Source organism: Dipteris shenzhenensis, chromosome 19, assembly GCF_047967505.1.
Source record: "Dipteris shenzhenensis isolate YYH24624 ecotype China chromosome 19, Dip_SZ_1.0, whole genome shotgun sequence".
NCBI classification, from domain to species: Eukaryota; Viridiplantae; Streptophyta; class Polypodiopsida; order Gleicheniales; family Dipteridaceae; genus Dipteris; species Dipteris shenzhenensis.
Window position 1 is genome coordinate 31,097,959 of NC_141614.1, and position 18,991 is coordinate 31,116,949.

Genomic DNA, 18,991 nt, shown 5'->3' on the forward strand with positions numbered 1-18,991 from the left:
AATAAACTCAGCCTCTACTAGCTTCTGCAATTCGGAGCGCAAAGCGTCGGTCTGCAAGGGCCCTAATCTCCGATACTTCTGAGCCACAGGCTTTGCATCAGGCTTCAGCTCTATCTTGTGCTCTATGGCAGTCACATGGCGAAGGTGGTGGTAGCTAGTTGCAAAGAGGTCAGGGAAATCTTTGAACATTTCAAGAAACTCATCTTTCTCACCTGGAGTGAGGTCTGGAGAAAGCATTGATTCGAGCTGTTGAGGACTAGCTGTTATCTTTTCGGCAGGTGGCAGGGTCGGAGACACCCCCATCATGTAAACTTCCTCCTCTAAGAATTCCTCCCCCCCGTCTGATTCTTCCATGGACTCGGACACTGAGGATGAGAGGGTATCACTGTCATGCTCCTCTTCTTCTTCCGGTTCCATGGCACCAGGTTGCACTGGGATTTTCTCCTTGGAAGCACCAAAAGACATGTGTCCTGTCTTCCAATAGCTGACTGCATCACTCTTTCTCAACCATGGTCTCCCGAGTATGGCTGGGTAACTTCTGCCTGTATCTTCAATGTCCACTACATAGAAATTGACAGTGGTGGTCAACCCATTGACAGTGATGGGCAAATCTTCAATGACTCCCATGGTGGCGAGTCGTCGACCATCTGCTACCTTGATTCGAGTGGAGGAACGCCTTGTGCATTTCAAATTCAATTTCTTCATGGTTCGGGGCACCATGATATTACATGCAGCTCCCCCATCAACACACACATTTTTGACACGGCAATTATCTATGATGACATCTACTGTGTGTGGGTGCCGATCAATTTCTTCAGAGATAGAAGATACCTCTCGTACCTTTCCCTTCTTCTTGCTCTTCCTTGTTGAGAGACTTTGCTGCAGCTCACGTCTCACCTTAGGGCTTAATGCTATTAGTTGAGGGAGTGTGATGCTCAAAGACCGATGAGCAAGGTCCTGAACGACCGAATAGTCCTCTTGCCCTGAGCCGATGGGAAAATCCGAAGGTGACCACTTACTCCTGCGAGATCTTTTAGTCTTCTCTGTTGGTAGGTCTGCCATCTCAGCATCTGAGGGCTCTGAGAAAGACACCTTCTTCCTGGGGCGGCCCGGTCCACGGTTTGGAGAGGGGTCCGAGGAAGCACGAGTTCTTTTCCCGAGATCAAGGATCTCCACATCAGAATCCTCAGTGCCCGACTCACTTAGAAGATTCACCCTTGGAATATTGGGGCATTCTGTGCGATAATGACCCTTCTGGTGGCATTCGTAGCATACAACATTAGCACGATCTCTTGGAGGGCGGTTGGCTTGATTTCTGATGCCCACCATCTCAAGCCGAAGATCATTCAGGGCCTTGGCTAGGTCATTGACTCCAGGTTCTGTTGCTGGGGGGGCCTCTTTAGTTGGAGGGGCCACGGGAGTAGAGAGGAGGGGAGCTCGTGGGCGAGGCTGGGGAAATCTTCGAGGCGGAGGATGAGGATATCCACCTTGTTGAGGGTAAGCATCTAAGGGAGGACCATACATTTGAGGTGGAGGCGGTGGATACATCCCTGATGAGGGGTGGGGGTATGCCCCTGAGTTAGACCCCCCAGGTTGTTGTTGCAGGAATGGAGGGGGATGCGGAGGGACAATCGTCTTCTTTGAAGCGGGGTCAGACTGAACTTTGTCAAACTTTTGAGCAATCTCATGTGCTAGCACCATAGTTTCTGGATTCTCCCATTTAAGCTTGAGGCGGAATTCATCACTCGCTCCTGCTACAAGGTAGCCCAGCACATGCTGAGTCATTCCAGCTCGAAACCCGGCATTGTCCTCCTGTGTGGCAATCAAACGGTCCAGGAGCACGGCCGCTCGATCCACATATCGACGCGCCGTCTCACCTTCTGACTGCTTCAAATTTGCCACCTGCAGGTACACATTCTCCGGCTCTTCTTCTTTGCCGAAATAGTCAATCATTGCTGCTGTCAACCTTGGCCAGCTTTGGCGATTATCTTCGGCTTGCTTCTCATACCACACTTGAGCCAAACCTTCTAGAAATGTGGGAAGAACCAATAGCCATCTGTCTTCAGTAAGAAAGTTGAGAGAAACACAACGGCGCTTGAAAGCCACAAGATACTCATTGGGATTTTCTTCTACCCGTCCCCAAAACACGGGAATGTCAGCCATGCTGGGAAGATGGAAAAGAGGGGCTTATCTATGGACGAACAATAGTAAGAGGAAGCTTGAACTGAAAATCGGGTGAAGATACATCCAAAAAGCACACATAGGCAGGGTAGGGTGTGACTGGAGTAGTGTGAAATATTACACGACAAGAATCTTCAGCATAGAATAGCACATAGAAAATCTTAAAAGGACCAACCCTCATGATATCACATTGATCATTACACGCGAGGGTTAGAGGTGCGGCGTCGCATGAGGTTGTTCATCAAGGCAAACAAGAATGCCATGACAAATGTCAACAGTTGGAGAGCTTGCACATCACCTTCAGCTTCTTCCAGTTCTTGTAGTCGCCATTCTATTTCTTCAAGGGGTGTGCGGTCTGGCATCCTTCTTTTGAGCAATGTCCTTGAGAACCCTCCTGATGGTCTGCCGAAGTCGGTGAACTCGTATCAAGTATGCCCAACACTTAGTTTCATGATGACCACAACCTTTGCATTCCTTACAAATGATCACCCTCCTTCGTGGCTTGCGGCTTTGTTGGGGTGGCGCTTCCACTCGCGTCATGCGTGATTGAAATACAAGCTTCACGTGCCAAGAAATCAGCAACAAGATTTCGAGCTCGAGGGATATGCTGAATTTTTACCTCTTCAAATTGGTTGCAAAGTTCCAAAGCTTGTTGATGTCGTGGAACCAAGCCTTTGCTCCGCACCTTCCACCTTCCACTAACTTGTTCACACACTAGTTGAGAATCTCCTTGCACCTCCAATTGCTTGGCATGATGTTCTTGTGCCTTTTGTAGCCCAAAAATGAGCGCCGAGTACTCAGCTTGATTGCAAGTACTTGCGGGCGAAGACTTGCTGTAACAAAACTCTTCACCACCCGGTGAAGTGAGCTTCACATCCACGCCAGCCGCCTTGGTCGAAGGTTTGTAAGCTCCATCAAATTGAAGAATCCAAGATGTCATCACACCAAGACGAGAATTCGGACATCCCAAGTTTCTCGGTAGTCCAAGATAGGTAGGAGGAGAGGGTGGGGAGAATTCAACACTTGAGCCAAATGTTCAGCACCAAATAAACTTGCAATTCTTTGTTGATAGTTTATCTTAAGCCCAAAAAGAATTACAATTTGAAGCTCGAAATGAGGCACAAAAGGCTGATTAGGTACAAATGGATTCCTTGGTCGAAACATTACCAACCATAGCCAAGGCCTAGAAACCTTTGTAATGAGATTGTGAATAAACCATTCAGGACGAGCTTTTCCACAGGGATCAACAAGCAGATGCGCCAAATTTCCCCCCAAGCTTGGGGAGCATCCCACCCTTCGAAGAAGGAAACCGTTTTGATTACCTCTGAAGCAGCAAGTAGTTCGATCACCGCACAATGAGTAGAAGTAAAGTCAAAATCCTCCCAGCGTATCAGTAGTTCGTCACCATGAATCATCCACGGTGTGTCATTCCACCCGTCATCACCATCAATAATGCACTGGACAATCAGCCGTTGAAGGTCAACATGAAGATCAAGGAAGACATCTCGTGCATTGGTAGCCGTAAGGTGCGGAGGAACAGGCACCAATTCCTTAAATGCGTCGAGAAGTAACATAAATGTCCCCCCCTTCTCGTGAGGCGTGCGTCCGTGAAGTGAGCTTGGAGAAGTTCTGAATTGGCGATCTAGCAAGAGATGTGGATAGAGCACATAAAATGAAATATTTTTGCTTTTTACAGCAAGAGCAAACTCCTTACGGTTAGAGAGTTACAGCTCCCGCGATTTCAATATATGAACAAAAATCATTACATTTTTACCACTTCCAACTTGTTGGCCCAATAATAAGACTTTCTTTTGTGAAGGGGGAGGTCTTGGGTTCCAATCCTACTCTTTAATAAAAAGAGAGGAGAGGAGAGGAGAAGGAGAAGAGAAAGAGAAAGAGAAGAAGAAGAGAAGAGATAGGGGGGGCGCGGGATCTGCTGTTACTCTTTTGCAGGGGCTCAGAAAACAGTCTGCGATCAGAGCAGCAATCCAGAGAACTGTCGCGCAGAAAACAGTCCGCAACCAGAGAACTGTCGCGCAGTTTGCAGTCCGCAACCAGAGGTCGCAGCAGTCCAGCGAGCTGTCGCACAGAAACTGTCCGCAACCAGAAATCGCAGCAGTACACAAAACTGTCGCGCGGGTGAACGCAGAAAACTGAACTGTCGCGCGGGTGAACGCAGAAAACTGTGAGTAGAAGATTCGCCACTAGCCGTGGAGATTCGCATCCCAGCAGCCACACCAAAACTTTTAGCTGGAAAAAGTTTTCGAGAGCAGAGGCTAGAGACTAAGTATGGCGACGCTCAAAGGCCATAGAGAAAAGGAGATCACGAGGGCGAAGGGATGTCATAGGGGTGAAAAAGGAATTAGAAGAAGAGGGAAGGAAAAGGGAGACTATGACACAAGGAGAAAGGGAGAGGGGGAAGAGAAGCATGTACATGATAGGAGGAGGAATGTTGAGATGTAGACATCAAGGGAAGTGAACCATACTTTGTTGGAAAGAAGGGATGAGAGGGAAATATCAAAATACTAGCTAGGTGGCTTTACAAGAATGAGCGTGTCCCATCAAGGAATTGCCCCTTCCTTTTATAGCCAAAAGAAGGTCTCTCCACATTAATGTATCCTCCCACATGTATGGTGTGTGTGGAAAAGTCTCCCATGTGGGCTAGGCGGGTACGCACTCTCAATTGTGTGCGACAACCCTTTGCCTCAATTTTCCACATAAATCAAGCCCCATATCTCAAGTCTATGATACTCCCTTGGTCTCTTTCCAATTTTATAATATGTTCAAACCTCTAGGAGGACAAGTGGAGGGTTGGCACAAGGAATCTTGCCACCTCATCCTACTTTCCCCATTATTTAACTAACTCTCTTTGTCCTTCTATACCTCCCCCACATGAGCCTATCTCATATGGAGAGTATAACTCAATATAATATCCATCTCCACCTATTATATATTGCTTCTCCCATGGACTTTGAGCCATATCTCACTAAATGCAGCCTAGGTGGAGGGGTGGCACATGGAGGAGCCATGCCACCTTGCATTTTATAATATTACTATTATGGATTATGTACAACACACCTTATAGGTCCTCTTACATGGAAGGGTGGCACATGGTCATGCCCTGCCACCTCAACCTTAGGCCCTATGCACACCATATTTTATTATACTATTGCCACATATACAAACACACATACATATTAATGCCTTTTTCCTTAGACAATTTTATCCATAACAGTATTAAGAGAGTCATGATTAAGGGAGATGCTATGTTGGTTGTGAAGCAAATTTTAGATGTCTGGAAGGTTAAGCATGTTCATCTGAAGAGATGGATAAATGCAGTGAAAAAACTGTTAAATCAATTGGATGCCTGGACACTCCAGCATATTGAAAGAGGTAAGAATGTAAATGCACATGATGCTGCGCAGGAAATTACAGCAGCCTATGTTGATGCAGTAGGAGAACAGGAACCCTTATACAAAGGAAGGGAGACATTAGCTTGTGAGGAAAGCTTCCTGTTGACTGGTAAAGTGCCTGAAGAAGTTCCAAAACAAAGAAAAACAGATTTATTAAAAGCTGTACTTCTTATTGTCTAATAAATGATGTTCTTTACATGAAAGGGGCTGATCTCGTGGTCAGAAGAATTCCCTGGCATGAGGAAGTTTTTCATATTCTACAAGCTAATCATGAGGGAGTATGTGGAGGACATTTTTCTTTCAAAATCATGCTAAGGAAAATACTTACAGAAGGATATGTGTGACCATCCCTCCAGAGAGACATAAGACATTGGTGCAAGTCATGTCTACAGTGTCAGCAAATGAGCAAGAGGATCTTACATCCAGAACTCAGAAATATCATGCTTGCTTATAATATTTTCGAGAAATGGGGAATAGATGCCATCGGTCCTCTACCCATGACAGCCAGGGGAAATTGTTATATGCTGACAGCTGTGGATTATTTGATGAGATGGGCTGAAGCACGAGCAGTACGGGCTGTCAATGCAAAATCTGTATGTAAGTTTGTGTATGAGGATATCAGCTGTAGATGTGGTGTACCACTAGAGTTGCTTTCTGATAGAGGTCCAGGTGTCAGGAGTGAACTGATGGATTTATTATGTGGAAAACTGAAGATTAAACACATATATGCAAGTCCCTATTACCCTCAATGTAATGGGATGAATGAAAAATTTAATGGTTTGTGTACTAATATCATGGGAAAGATCATGAGAACCTATGAGAAGGAGTGGGATCTTGCTTTGCACTGGGCTTTATGGGCTTACACCCAGTTTTCACCATTTTATCTTGTTTATGGGAAAGAAGCTCTGTTGCCCTTGGAAGTAGAAATTCTTGCATTGCAGATGTTAATGAAGATAAATGAGGATTCAAATTCTACTTTCCAGAACCGGTTATTGGATTTGCAAGAAATACAACTAGATAGACAAAAGGTGGTGGAACATTATGCTTTAGTTCAAGAGGAGAATCAGAAGAGAGCAAACAGGAAATTCAGGGATAAGAAAATCAACGAGGGTGATCTAGTTTTGAGATACAACAGTAGTCTGGATTCTACCTTCAAGAAGAAATTTGTGACCAAATGGGATGGACCTTTTCGTGTGACGAAGAAATTCAAAAATGGATCATATCAACTTCAGGATTTGGATGGTCAGCAGCATCATAATAGAGTTAATGGCTTCAGACTAAAGAAATACTTTCATAGGATCATGAGTGTGGGCGGCTGTGGACTGATGTATATTTTTTTGAGATAATAAAGTATGTTTTGCAGGGACTTCATGGGAAATGATGAAATGCAATGTGGTTGTACCAGACTTCCAGAGCAAGGGTGTCTAGTGTGTGGTCAAGTGAAATGTTTTTGGGGTCATGTAAATCAAGTCATGAAGCCTTTCTTTATTTTATTTTTCTGAGTCAATGTGCACTTGCATGCTACAGGAATTTGACATGTTTTGGTGCCCACGTCAAGGGGCTTTTCACGTGTGTGTACAGGGGTGCATGCAAGCTTTAATGTGCATGCTAATGTGTGTGGGAATTGTGTGACTAAAGGTCCAAAATGTGCATTTAATGTGCCTTGGGGGGATATTTGCATTTTTTAAATGGGAGAGTGGTAAAATGTCACTGAGGAGGTGGCAAATTAGGCTGAGGTGGCTGGACTGATTGGGAAGGCATCCACAGCTCATGCAAAGGTGGCTACGTGACGGATGAAGGGATGCTTCTAGTCGACGAGCTGGACGTAGATGAAGGTGACAACTTGCAAAAGGAGATCGTGGGCACCTCGAGGATGATCGCGCAAAAAGGAAGCTCTGGAGACAGCGGGGGGTCTGAAAAAGGCGAGGAGAGGCTCATATTGGAGGTGAGGCTACTAGGCGGTGAGCAGAAGAGAGCTTGGTGACGGTAGAGGCATCGCCACAGAAGAAGCGGAAGGACCTTGGAAGAGAAGGGAGCTTCATGAGCTCTAAGAACAAGGGTAGCCTTGCATCGGGTGACGTGCGTGGGTTGAGGGCTGGAAAGAGCCATACAAACTTTGTACGGACTGCAAAGGAGCTTTGTACGGGCTGATGCATGGGATTGTGTACGGGAGGAGCAATTGAATGCCAGCTAATGCTGCTGATACGGCGACGTACAGACGGGCATTAAATTCTACGAACGGGCTGGTACAGAATCTCAAGCGTGGGCTTGTACGGGCTGCAATACGAGTTTGTACGGGCCTTAATTGCTGATTGGTACGGGCTGGTAGTATGGTGCCTTGATTGCAGGCTGTACGGGCACATACGGGTCATTAAAGATGTCTTCTACGAGCTGTATGGAGGATGGTCGTCATTAAATGCAGGCTGTACGGACTACTGTGCATTATTGTACGGGGTGTAAGTACCTGTTGTCGTACGTATGATTGTACGGCTGCTTGTACGGTGAACGTACCTGCAGGTTTACATATGATTGTACACGCTAGTTCTTCTTTTGGACAGCTTGTGGGCACGAGAGTTATAGGCTGGCCGTTGCCTCAAGTTGTGTACTCATGGTTGGGCAGTGTTAAATGCTAATTACTTGGGAGTGAGCAAAGCAATGATTACAAAAGAATGCACACAGAGGTTATGCTTGGGGGTCTTGCTGGCCATTGAGCAGTGGGCTGTGGGTTCATAGTATTCTGAGGCTGACTGTTTTCTGAGTTTTTTTGGGGGAAGCTCAGTTCTAAGTACAGTCTGTTTCGGGCTGTGTAGTCTTTCCCCTCTTTCAAAGAGTTTGTGTGTGTTCTAGTCAGATTGTGTGGGAGATTGACTTGTTATTTGTGTGCTCTGGATATCTGCTCTGGAACCTGGTTCATAAGCTCATCATCTATGAGCCCACATTGCAGCTGATCCCTATGAAGTCTCACCTATCTGACGTGGTGAAGTACATAATTCCTGGTTGTCTTTCCATTTTTTCCTTATCACCGGTACCTCGTTTGGAACTTCAGGATAGGCTTGAGGATTGGACTCTCCATTCTTCCTCTTCCTCAGCCCGTCCTTTGAAGCTGTCACATATCACATTGCCTTCTCTGTATAAAGTGTTGTTACCTCTGTCTTGGGTTTCTGACAGAGCCAATTCTGTTTGGCATATGGATTGCCCATCAAAAGAAAGCGGCTGCGTCTCCTTTGGCATTATAAAGTTCTTTCTTCGGCAATAGCTTTTCCTCTGGCGAGTCCTACTTGGCATTTTTCCATTTGAGCAGTTACTCGCGCATCGACATATTGCCCCGGCTGTTTGCCACCGATGTCTACATTCTGTTGAATCTGTGCCTCACATTTTCTGGCACTCTCCACATACTTGTGATTTCCTCGCTCTCATTCGTCAGGGACTTCGAGCGAGATTTTCTATTGTTACTTTTGGCAGGTTCTTCTGGTTATTTGGTTTTCATCCCGCTAGACAGGGTTTTGATTTTATTTTTTGTTTGGGTGTGCCACTAGGCACTTTGGACTCTATGGATGGACAGAAATCATAGTGTCTTTGATGATCCTACTTTGCCATCTTTTGTTTTTTTCAAACGATCTCTGCGGCAATCATTTTATGATTGCTTTCAGAGTCATTTGATTGATCATGATGTATATATGGCTTATACTGAGATTTTCAGTTGAGTAGTAGTTACTCCGTTTTTGGAGTACCTATGAATGTAATTATTTCACAGTAATAAAATATTTCTTCTCACCAAAAACAAAAAGTGTGTGTGTGTGTGTGGTACAGCTCCCTATCCACCCTGTTAGCACCTCTGCCTGTACAAAATCTGCCCCGTACACTTTCTATCAGGCCCGTATATGGTGTGTGTGTGTGTGTGTATTTGTAAGTGTGTGCCGTAGAGCTCCCTATCCACCCTGTTAGTATCTCTGCCTGTACGGAATCTTCCCCGTACACTTTTTGTCAGGCCCGTACTTTCTGTCAGGCTGTCCATACTTCTGTCTTTTCTATCAGGCCGTACTTCTATCAGGCTATCCGTACTTCTGTCAGGTCGTACTTCTGTCAGGCTATCTGTACTTTTGTCAGGTCCGTACTTTTTGCCAAGCTCGTACTTTTTACCAAGTCCGTACTTTTTGTCAGGTAGTACTTTCAGGTTGTCAGTACTGTGTGTCAAGCTGTACTATCCGTGCTTTCTGTCAGACCTATACTTTCTATCAGGCCGTACTTTCAGGTTGTCAGTACTGTGTGTCAGGCTGTACTATTCGTACTGTTAGGTTGTCTGTACAGTTTATGCTGCTGCTGCATCTGCTGTGCTTTCCTCTTTGTAAAGCCTTGCTGCTTTCAAGCCTTCCAGATTCAAATGGCAGATTATTCCTATGAGAAAACCTTTCACAAAGACAAGTCGATTTCCAACTAGAAACAAAAACAAGTGATGGATTCAGATGATTCCCTTCATGACTCTGCTGAGGCTCCGCTTGTTTATGAGGTTATGCATGAAGGGTTTGAAGACACCTGCAAAGGTTAGAAAGATCCACTTCCCACCACTGGCATTATGGTGGAAGTGGATGATATATTTGATCCAGTTAAGGAATATGCAAAGCATGCCATTATAATTTTCTTCCTAGGACAGATGCCTGCTGCAACAGATGTTGGGAATTGGTTGACTCAAACCCTGGGTGGTTCTTATGTCAAAAAAGTTCATTATGCAACGAGGGGATTTTTTGAGATCATCATGGCTGATGAGGAGTATCGTCAGGTTTTGCTAGAGCACTCTCCTGTCTTCTATGGCCAACAGATGGTCCATGTCCTGCCTTGGTCTCCCACTCGGGATCATCAGGCATGGATTCGGCATCGTTGCCCTGTTTGGGTAGAAGTTGTGGATTTTCCTCAATGCTTGTCTTCTCTTCTACCTAAAATTGCAGCTTCCCTCGGTAAGGTGGTATGTCCACCACGACCCAATGGAAATTTGAATCGCTTCTGCATTTTGTGGGATACGGATCATCCCACTCCAGCTTCATATTCGGTTACTGTGAATAATGTTTCCATGGGGAGTGCCTTTTACAAGCTCAAGTGGGGGTTGTTTGCAAGTGCTTGCTTTGAATGCAAGCAATTTGGGCACATGGCTTCACAATGCCCTTCCCGAGCTCCACGGATGCCAGTGCAAGCTGAAATGGTTCAGCCTTTGAATAAGAATGCAAATTCCTCTTCTGTGGTAAAAAACAAAGGGGTCAATTAGTTTTTCTCTGTTCAAGAAAAAGGCAAAGCCCCGGCTGTCTCAAATGGTAATGCTTCTTTCTGTGCCTTTGTCCTCTCCACCTCAGGGGAGGGGGGAAAAAGTTTTGACTGATGGATGGCAAACTCCTCGCAAAGTGATCTCCCCCAGGCGACCTTTGCCTTCTCGAACTTGGAGTGGTGCATCCTCTCATGGGAAAACACCTGCTGAAAACTCTGGTGTTGGCTTGACCTGGGCTGCTGTGACTGCGAATCGAACCTTGTTTCTTGAAGAAGAAGTTGCTGTACTTTTGTCCTCTCCTCAGGTTGATGCTTCATCCCAAGGCAGAGGCCCGGGCATTGAGGTGGAAATGCAAACGTAGACAGCCCGTTAGTTGATGTACATACTTGTCCCATAACTATAAATATGCTTGATCATCTAAAGTGTGTTACTCTCAATGTACAGGGAATGTGTGATGGTCGCAAATGGAAACTGGTCTGGATGTATATCAGGCAATTGCAGCTTGATATAGTTGCTTTGCAAGAGCATAATCAGCATATGTATGCTGGTCAAATAGGTAATTTTGTTGGTTATGATATCTTCTATACTGGAGAGCAGTCCTTTTCTGGTGTGGGTTTTTTGGTAAAGCACGACCTTCAACCTATTGTGGCTCTCAATGATCGCCATGGTAGATGGATTATTATTCAATGCCTTGTTCAAGGGGAAATTTTTGAATTTGCATCGGTTTATGCCCCCCAATCTTCTCGTGATAGAGATTTGATCTGGGCCGCCATGCATACTTATCCATGGTGACAACATGCCTTCATTTGTGGTGACTTTAATAATGCCCCTCAATCAGGTGACAACACCTCAGGTCACACTCATATGTTGGCTTCTAAAACACAAGCATGGTCTGATTTTTTGCTTCCGGGTTATACCTTTCAGCATAATGCTCAATCTTCTTATCAGGCACGCTTGGACAGATGGTATCAGATTGATCCACAGCACTGTGATGCCTTTACTTGTCAAATTTGGGTTGATCATACTTTCACACATTCGGATCATGCTCCTTTTTGGTTGAGGCTTTCCTTACATAAATTTCCCACTGACAGATTGCCTTGCCGAAGGCTTTTGCTGATTAATAATAGTTATCTGGAGCATGCTGACTTTAAAGCCTTGGTCTCTAATGCTATTTAGCCTCTCTCTCGTCAAATACGCATTGGTTTAGATTATGCTTGGCAGGCTTTTATTACTCGGATGCAAGCAGTTATTTGAGATTATGGCAAATCCTATATGCAAGCCACAAGGGAGACTGTAGCACATTCCAAATGTATTTGTCAGAGTTTGACTGAGCTTGCTCATCTTTGCGAGCTTTGGGGTTTGGACCAAAAATGCAGCAAGTTATTTACTGGCTTTACAGAGATAGCAATGCGGCTTGCATTCTTTTTGGGGATATCTCTGATGAGTGGACTCTTCGTTGTTCGGTCCGCCAGAGATGCCCTCTCAGTGCTTTATTGTACGCCATTGCTACTCATCCTATGCTGCAATATATTTATCATCTTGTGGCTACAGGATCATTTCATGGCTTGCAATTGGATGCTAATCGCAGCCTGGTTGCGCAAGCTTATGCTGATGATTCTTTCTTTACCCTGAAGAATACGCCCCATGATCTTGTTGCCTTGATGCAGGCTCTCTGTGTTTATGGTTTGGCAGCTGGTCTTCATGTTAATTTTCAGAAATCTAAGCTGCTCCCTTTGCATTCCTAAGACTGGCATAGTCTATTATGGCCCAGGGACATCATTCCACCCACTCAGTTTGTTCGTCATCTTGGTTACACTTTGGGGTGGGAACTCACTCGCCGACAACAAACTGATTGGGTTTTGGCTAAGCTTCGGAAAAAAACTTGAGTATTGGAAACTGGCAACCTCGCCTTTGCACGTTCATCTTCAAATAGCGTAGTCCATCCTTGTGGCATATATTCAATTTTACTTGCCATTGATCATGTTCACTAAGGCAGATCTTACATCTTTCATGTCTGTCTTTATGGAAATCTTCTGATGATCCAAACATGGCAGAAAAAGTCTCAGGCTGCTTTCGATGCATCACATTTGTTCTCCCAAGATGCATGGTGGATTGAACATCACAGATATTCATGTGCATATTCATGTTGCTGCAATTTTTGCAAGGTGATCAGCCTTTGGCTCTTATGATTAGGACTCTGGTCACTCGTATCAGTATTTCTGCGTTTGGTCATTGGCAACTTGATCACTGGGATTTCTTTTTTGGCTACACTGATGGCACTTTGCCTGGCTGCCCTTTTGTCTCCCACTTGCTTCTTGACTGGAAGCATGTTCTTTCTCATCTGGAATGGAATGGACGGCAATCTTTGCTTGGGAATTCTTTGAGAGCTGAAAGCATTCACTGGTCGAAAGTCTTTCAGCCTCCCTTGGCTTTACAGGAGCCTCGACATTCCTACTTTGTCTCGTTTAAAGGCATCACCTCGGTTGTTGATGTTATAGATGATGCTGGTATTGTGCTCCCCTTTTCTCTAGCAGCCACTACATATGGATTGGGCTCTCATTATCGTCCTTTGTGGCGATAAATTACTTCTATGCTTTCGCCTTTTGTTCCGATTCCTCCTTTGGAACTCCAGAATCGGCTGGAAGATTGGATTTTGACTTCTCCAAGATCCTCTTCTCGTCCTTTGAGGCTATCTCAGATTATTGTACCTGCATTGTATAAAATCCTTTTGCCTCAACCTTGGGTTTCAGAGAGAGGTGATTCTGTTTGGCGGATGCATCGCCCAGCCAAGTGGTGGAGGAAAAGATTACAGCAACTTTGGGCCTATAAAGTACCGCTTCGGCAACAGGTTTTCTTTTAGCGAGTTCTTTTGGGGTGTTTCCATCTGGACAGCTATTAGCTCATCAACACATTGCTTCTGCACTTTGCCATAGATGTTTTGCTTCATGGGAGACTGTGCCTCACTTGTTTTGGCATTGTCTGTGCTCTCGTGAAATTTTTGATCTGCTTCGACAGCGCCTGCAAGCGAGATTCCCATCTGTTCCGTTTGGGAAGTTCTTCTGGCTATGTGGGTTTCATCCATCCAGATTGGAGTTTCATATTTTCTTCATTTGGATTCGCTACTGGGCAGTATGGACTTTATGGACATATAGGAATTATAAAGTCTTTGGTGATCCTACTTTCTCTCTGTTTGGCTTTTTTAGGTGTTCTCTGCAGCAATCTTTCTTTGATTGCTTGCAGACCCGCTCCATAGATCATGAGATCTTTTTGGCATATACTGAAATTTTCAGTTGATGTAATTGTAGCACCTTGTTTTGAGGTTGCTACTCATATAATATAATCAATCAAAGATTCCACCCAAAAAAAGAGTGTGTGTGTGTGTGTGGGGGGGGGGGGGGGGTTGGGTGGGTGGATGGGTGTGGGGACATGTATGACAGGTACATTGTCAGTGGGGGTCACACTTGCTAAACGTCGCTCTGTGTGTGTGTGTGTGTGTGTGTGTGTATGTGTACAACGACTCTTTCTATGGAGATGTATTGTTGGTATTCTTCCAGTGGGAGTGAAATTGGCTCAAAGACGGATAGCTTCACCTCTTTGTCCAAGATGTCACCTTACATCTGAGAGTATTCCGCATTTATTGTGGTTTTGTTCATATTCCAGAGACCTTCTAGACAGAATCTCCTATTTCTTATCTCTCAGATTTCCAGCACATAGGTTCTACAGGTTTTTCTGGATGTATGGCAAACTATCAGCTTCTTTGTCACAGTTTTCTCTCTTCTTCCACTGGATCAGATACTGGGCCTTATGGACCCTCTGGCTGCAGCGCAATCAAGCATATCTGAATTCTCCCCTTCAGCATCCTTATGAGTTCTTCAGAGCCTCATTGCGGCAGTCTTTATATGATGCCTTACATGAGGAAGATTTGGATGTTTCTTGTATTCAACTTTTCTTTTACTGCTTCTGATGGATAGGGCTTTGGCTCTCTTTTGAGCACTGCCCGGATGTAAATGAATGTTTCATAATATAAGTATCTTGGTTTCAAAAAAAAAGTGTGTGTGTATGTGTGTGTGTGTGTGTGTGTGGATGGGGGGAGATGTATGACAGGTACATTGTCAGTGGGGGTCACACTTGCTAAACGTCACATTGCACCATCCACATGCTTAAGATGTCAGGCTCCTTCAGAGATTGTTATTCATTTGCTTTGGCACTGCTCGTCTACTAGGATCCTCCTCAGGAGAATTTCAGATTATCTTCGGATCCGTTTCCCAAGTCACACATTTGGGAAACATTTCTGGCTCTTTGGCAGATTTATGAAGCCTTTATCTCAATACTCACTATTTCTCTCTTGGGTGCGATATTGGGCTTTTTGGACGATCTGGGATGCCTGCCATGAGGGTGATATGGATGCTTCTTGCATAGAGCTTTTCTTTTTATGTTTCTGATCTTTGGGATACTCTCCATTTTGGAGACCTCCCATCATGTAAATTTATGATTATATAAATATATGCACTGGATATACAAAAAAAAAGTGTGTGTGTGTGTGTGTGTGTGAGAGAGAGAGAGAGAGAGAGAGAGAGTTTATATTAGTCTTCGGAAGACCGATGGGTCTATGAGACTGTGAAAAACCTGGTACAGACGAGCTGTGGTGGTGCATTGGGGTATCTACTTCTAAACACTATCCGGTTATTATTTCTGTTTTTGAGTCTCATACTCATGCTTGATTTGCTAGTATTAGGATTTGAGAGGCAACGGCGGATCGTTCAGTGGCAGTTATGAAGATTTGGGATTCCTATTTGCAGGATGATTTGTGTTTTCCTCCTGCTTTGGAAGCAATTCACTTTTGGGCACTGCATACAAAATATTAGCGAAGGCAATCAGCCTTTATTTACAGCCTCTATTCCCTAAATTGATACATGATACACAGATTGGCTTTGTGCAAGGGTGCAACATCTTTGATAAATATCATCTCATTGTGGGAGGCCTCGGAGGGCTAGACCAAGTAACCAGGACCTTGCTATTCTACTCTTGGAATTTGAGAATGCTTACAGCAAAGTAGAGTAGAGTTTCTTCTAGGGTACTTTGCTATGGTTTGGTTTCTCTCATTCATGGATCAAAGGTGTGCCCTCTCTTTACAGATCAGCCCATAGTCAAATTCTTATCACAGGTGCCAGAGGAAATAGATTTCAGATTACCATATCAGTCTGCCAGGGATGCCCTCTTGCTTCCATTTTATATTTGTTTTTAGTAGAGGCTATGAGTCTCTTCCTTAGATCTCACGCAGATATCCTTGATTTGAGACTCTCTTAGATGAGATGAGAAGCTTTTTGACAATGAACTTGCAAATTATACAGCAGTTTACTTAGATGCCTTTCCTCAGATTGTTACAGCATTAAGGACAGCTTTGGATTTTGCTTTGCCTTGCAACAGACTCATTGGCATAAATCTAATGGCGTTAGGATCAGTTGAGGACTCTCCTAGCTGGGTTTTGATTTTAGCTTCACTAGAGTCCAAAGAGGTCTCTCTATTAGATATTCGGGCTTTCAGGTTGGCATAGCATTTCTTCTTCACAATAGTTTGCTATCGTTTTAGAGAATACCAGGAGAAAACTCCCTTTTTGGAGTTCGGTTAGGTTGGATCTCGCCTCTAGAGTGGTAATTGTCAACCGGGTGTTGATGGCCACTACTTAGTTTGTTTTTCTTTGTTGGTTCCACTCTAGGGATTGTATTTCACGTCTCAAGAGGCCGATCATGAACTTCTTTGAAGCGGACTTGATGGGTCCACAGATGGGAGAGCCAAAGTGGTTTGGGAGACCTTTATTCATCCTACCTAAGAGGGAGGATTAAACATTATTGATCCATGATATTCAATGCAGCGATTTGCTTTGCAACAGGGAACTTATGCCAAGTCAAGGAACTTGGAAGGATTTGATGCATTGGGTCCTGCAGTGCCTCTTCACAAGATTGTAATAGGTATGGTGATTTCCACTAACTGTGACAATCACAATTGCATTGCCATTGCAAGGGTCTTCTGTTCGTGCATGCATGGATCACATTGAAAATCAGCATCATCATATATGGGGCTGCATCGAGAATGGTTTTATTGACCTCATCTATGCTCCATTTGTGGACAATGTGATGAACATTTCTTTACTAGGAGACTTTATATGATACATTCGTTTGAATTTGAGAAGGCTTGGGTATTAAGCTATGGGCTACTCCCTACTCCCTTAGGTTGTTGTATCCGTTTGGGATGAAATTATGCAACCATGATACTTCGGGTTTACTAGGTACTCCTGAGACATTTCCATGGGTATGTAAGCCATACCATTGAAGGGGGAATTGTAGGGACATTTAAAATAGTATGGTAAGTAGGTTAGTCAACTCTAGGTTTGACTTTTATGGGTTTCCTATATAACCCAACTCTCTTGTATTTCCAGTGGTGGTTGATTCATCATGGAATACATTCCTCGTATCTTGCTTCTCCAATCCTGCACTCCTTTTGCACTTTCAAAAGGAATGATGAAACAGAAGGTGAATGAAAAGGGCGGCAGCAAGAGAATCTAAAGAAGGAGATGGAGGCAGGGAGAAAAGGGGAGGCTGGGTGAAACCAGCTGGGGAGAGGCAGAAGTGGGTGAGGGAAGCTAGCAGTCACCGACCTTCGAGAGGAACCGGGAAGATGATACCAAAACAACAGTGCTAGGAAGGATCTGCTGTTTTTATGGGAAACGGGGGAGGGGGGGGGGTTGTTCTTCAAGCCGTAAAGGCAGTCTTGCAGGCTGTGTGCTAGCAGCTTCTAATGCATTTACAACCACATGGGTTAGTTATGTGGCAAAATGCTGTCCCTGGTCCTGTCGTCAGCTTGATGCTGAGATGATGGATCATGGGATGAAACAAATTGTAGAGCAACTTGCCAAAAAAAGCCAAAAAATTTTATTAAATGTTTTGAAACAATGTGGAACACAGGCAGCTTCTACAAGAGTCTGCTCACTCTGATTTTTTTTTCTAAATTTCATGTAAAGTAAAATGGGTATTTCCTAACGGGTCCTCCTGTTTGATGATCTTTACAGTTCAATGCCACAGCAGGAGAAGTTGCTTCTGCACTTCCCAAAAAACCTCTTCCACCTCCCAAGGACAAGAACCAACCAATGGCTGCACCTGTCCAGACTCCTGAGCAGCCATCAATTTCAGCATGATTACTTTTTTGCAGTTATAGTCTGTCGAACGAGTCAATACTGATTATCAAACCAGATTATAACATAAAGTGCACATGCTCTGCATGCTCCAACAGTATGGTATAAATTTGGGTATGGGGTAATGCAAGTATCTGTCCTTTGGTTAGACATTATACAGTAGGTATTGAACAGATGGGGGGAAAGGGGCAAAAAAGAAAGGAGGCTCCACCCAATTGAAGGAATTTGTCATCAAGGTTTTCGGTATCTACATCAGATAATTGACAAAGTAATTGCCTTCAATCAATTGAGGGTATATTCCCATGGAGAAGTTGAGAACAATGTAATTCTTCTGTGTCAATGGCCATTCTTTGCAATGTGCGTGTAAAACTAATGATGGTCTTCTAATGCTTGACACCCTAGGGCAGGTTGTGCGATGGAGTGCACGAGAATATTTTATTCAATGCAAGTCATACGGCTTCTGATGGCATCATTCTCCCACTCAAGGAATTTCAAAAAATTTCTAGTACGTATCCCCACAAAATCTTTTTTGAATTCCCATTTCTCTTTAGGCATTTGACTGTTTGTGCGAAATCATAAAACTACACGATCTGATGATTGGCTGTTGCTGATAATGAAATGGAGACAGTAGGAAATGTTGTGTTGGCTACAAATTGTGCCCAATATTGTGCTTCGTTTTGCTTAGACATGCATTTAGGTTGTCCATGTTCTGGGCTTCACGAAGGAAGTATGCCTATTTCTAGATGGTGTAACGGAAGCAGTTCTCGTGCTAGGATGGATTCGCTGCACCCATAACCCCCTTTGAAAATTGTACATTCGCAAGAGCGTACAACGACAACAAATTGGAAATTTACAGGAGTGTGCAGTGCATACATTGCAAATCGGCTTAGACTGAATTCGGGGAAGCAAAATACTTTTTAATTGCACTTTAATCTGCAAGATGCAGTACAAGCA

At 44.2% G+C, this 18,991-nt stretch overlaps 1 protein-coding gene across 1 annotated transcript in view; it reads left to right on the top strand.

The window, feature by feature from the left end:
* LOC147890342 (defensin-like protein) overlaps positions 1-18,452 on the top strand; it is a 123,354-nt gene extending 104,902 nt beyond the window's left edge. The window contains exon 5 of the mRNA XM_087390963.1: positions 17,915-18,452. Coding sequence (XP_087247089.1) covers positions 17,915-18,040 — 126 coding nt within the window. The 3' untranslated portion in view covers positions 18,041-18,452. The remainder of the gene's footprint in view (positions 1-17,914) is intronic.
* The last annotated feature ends 539 nt before the right edge of the window (positions 18,453-18,991 follow it).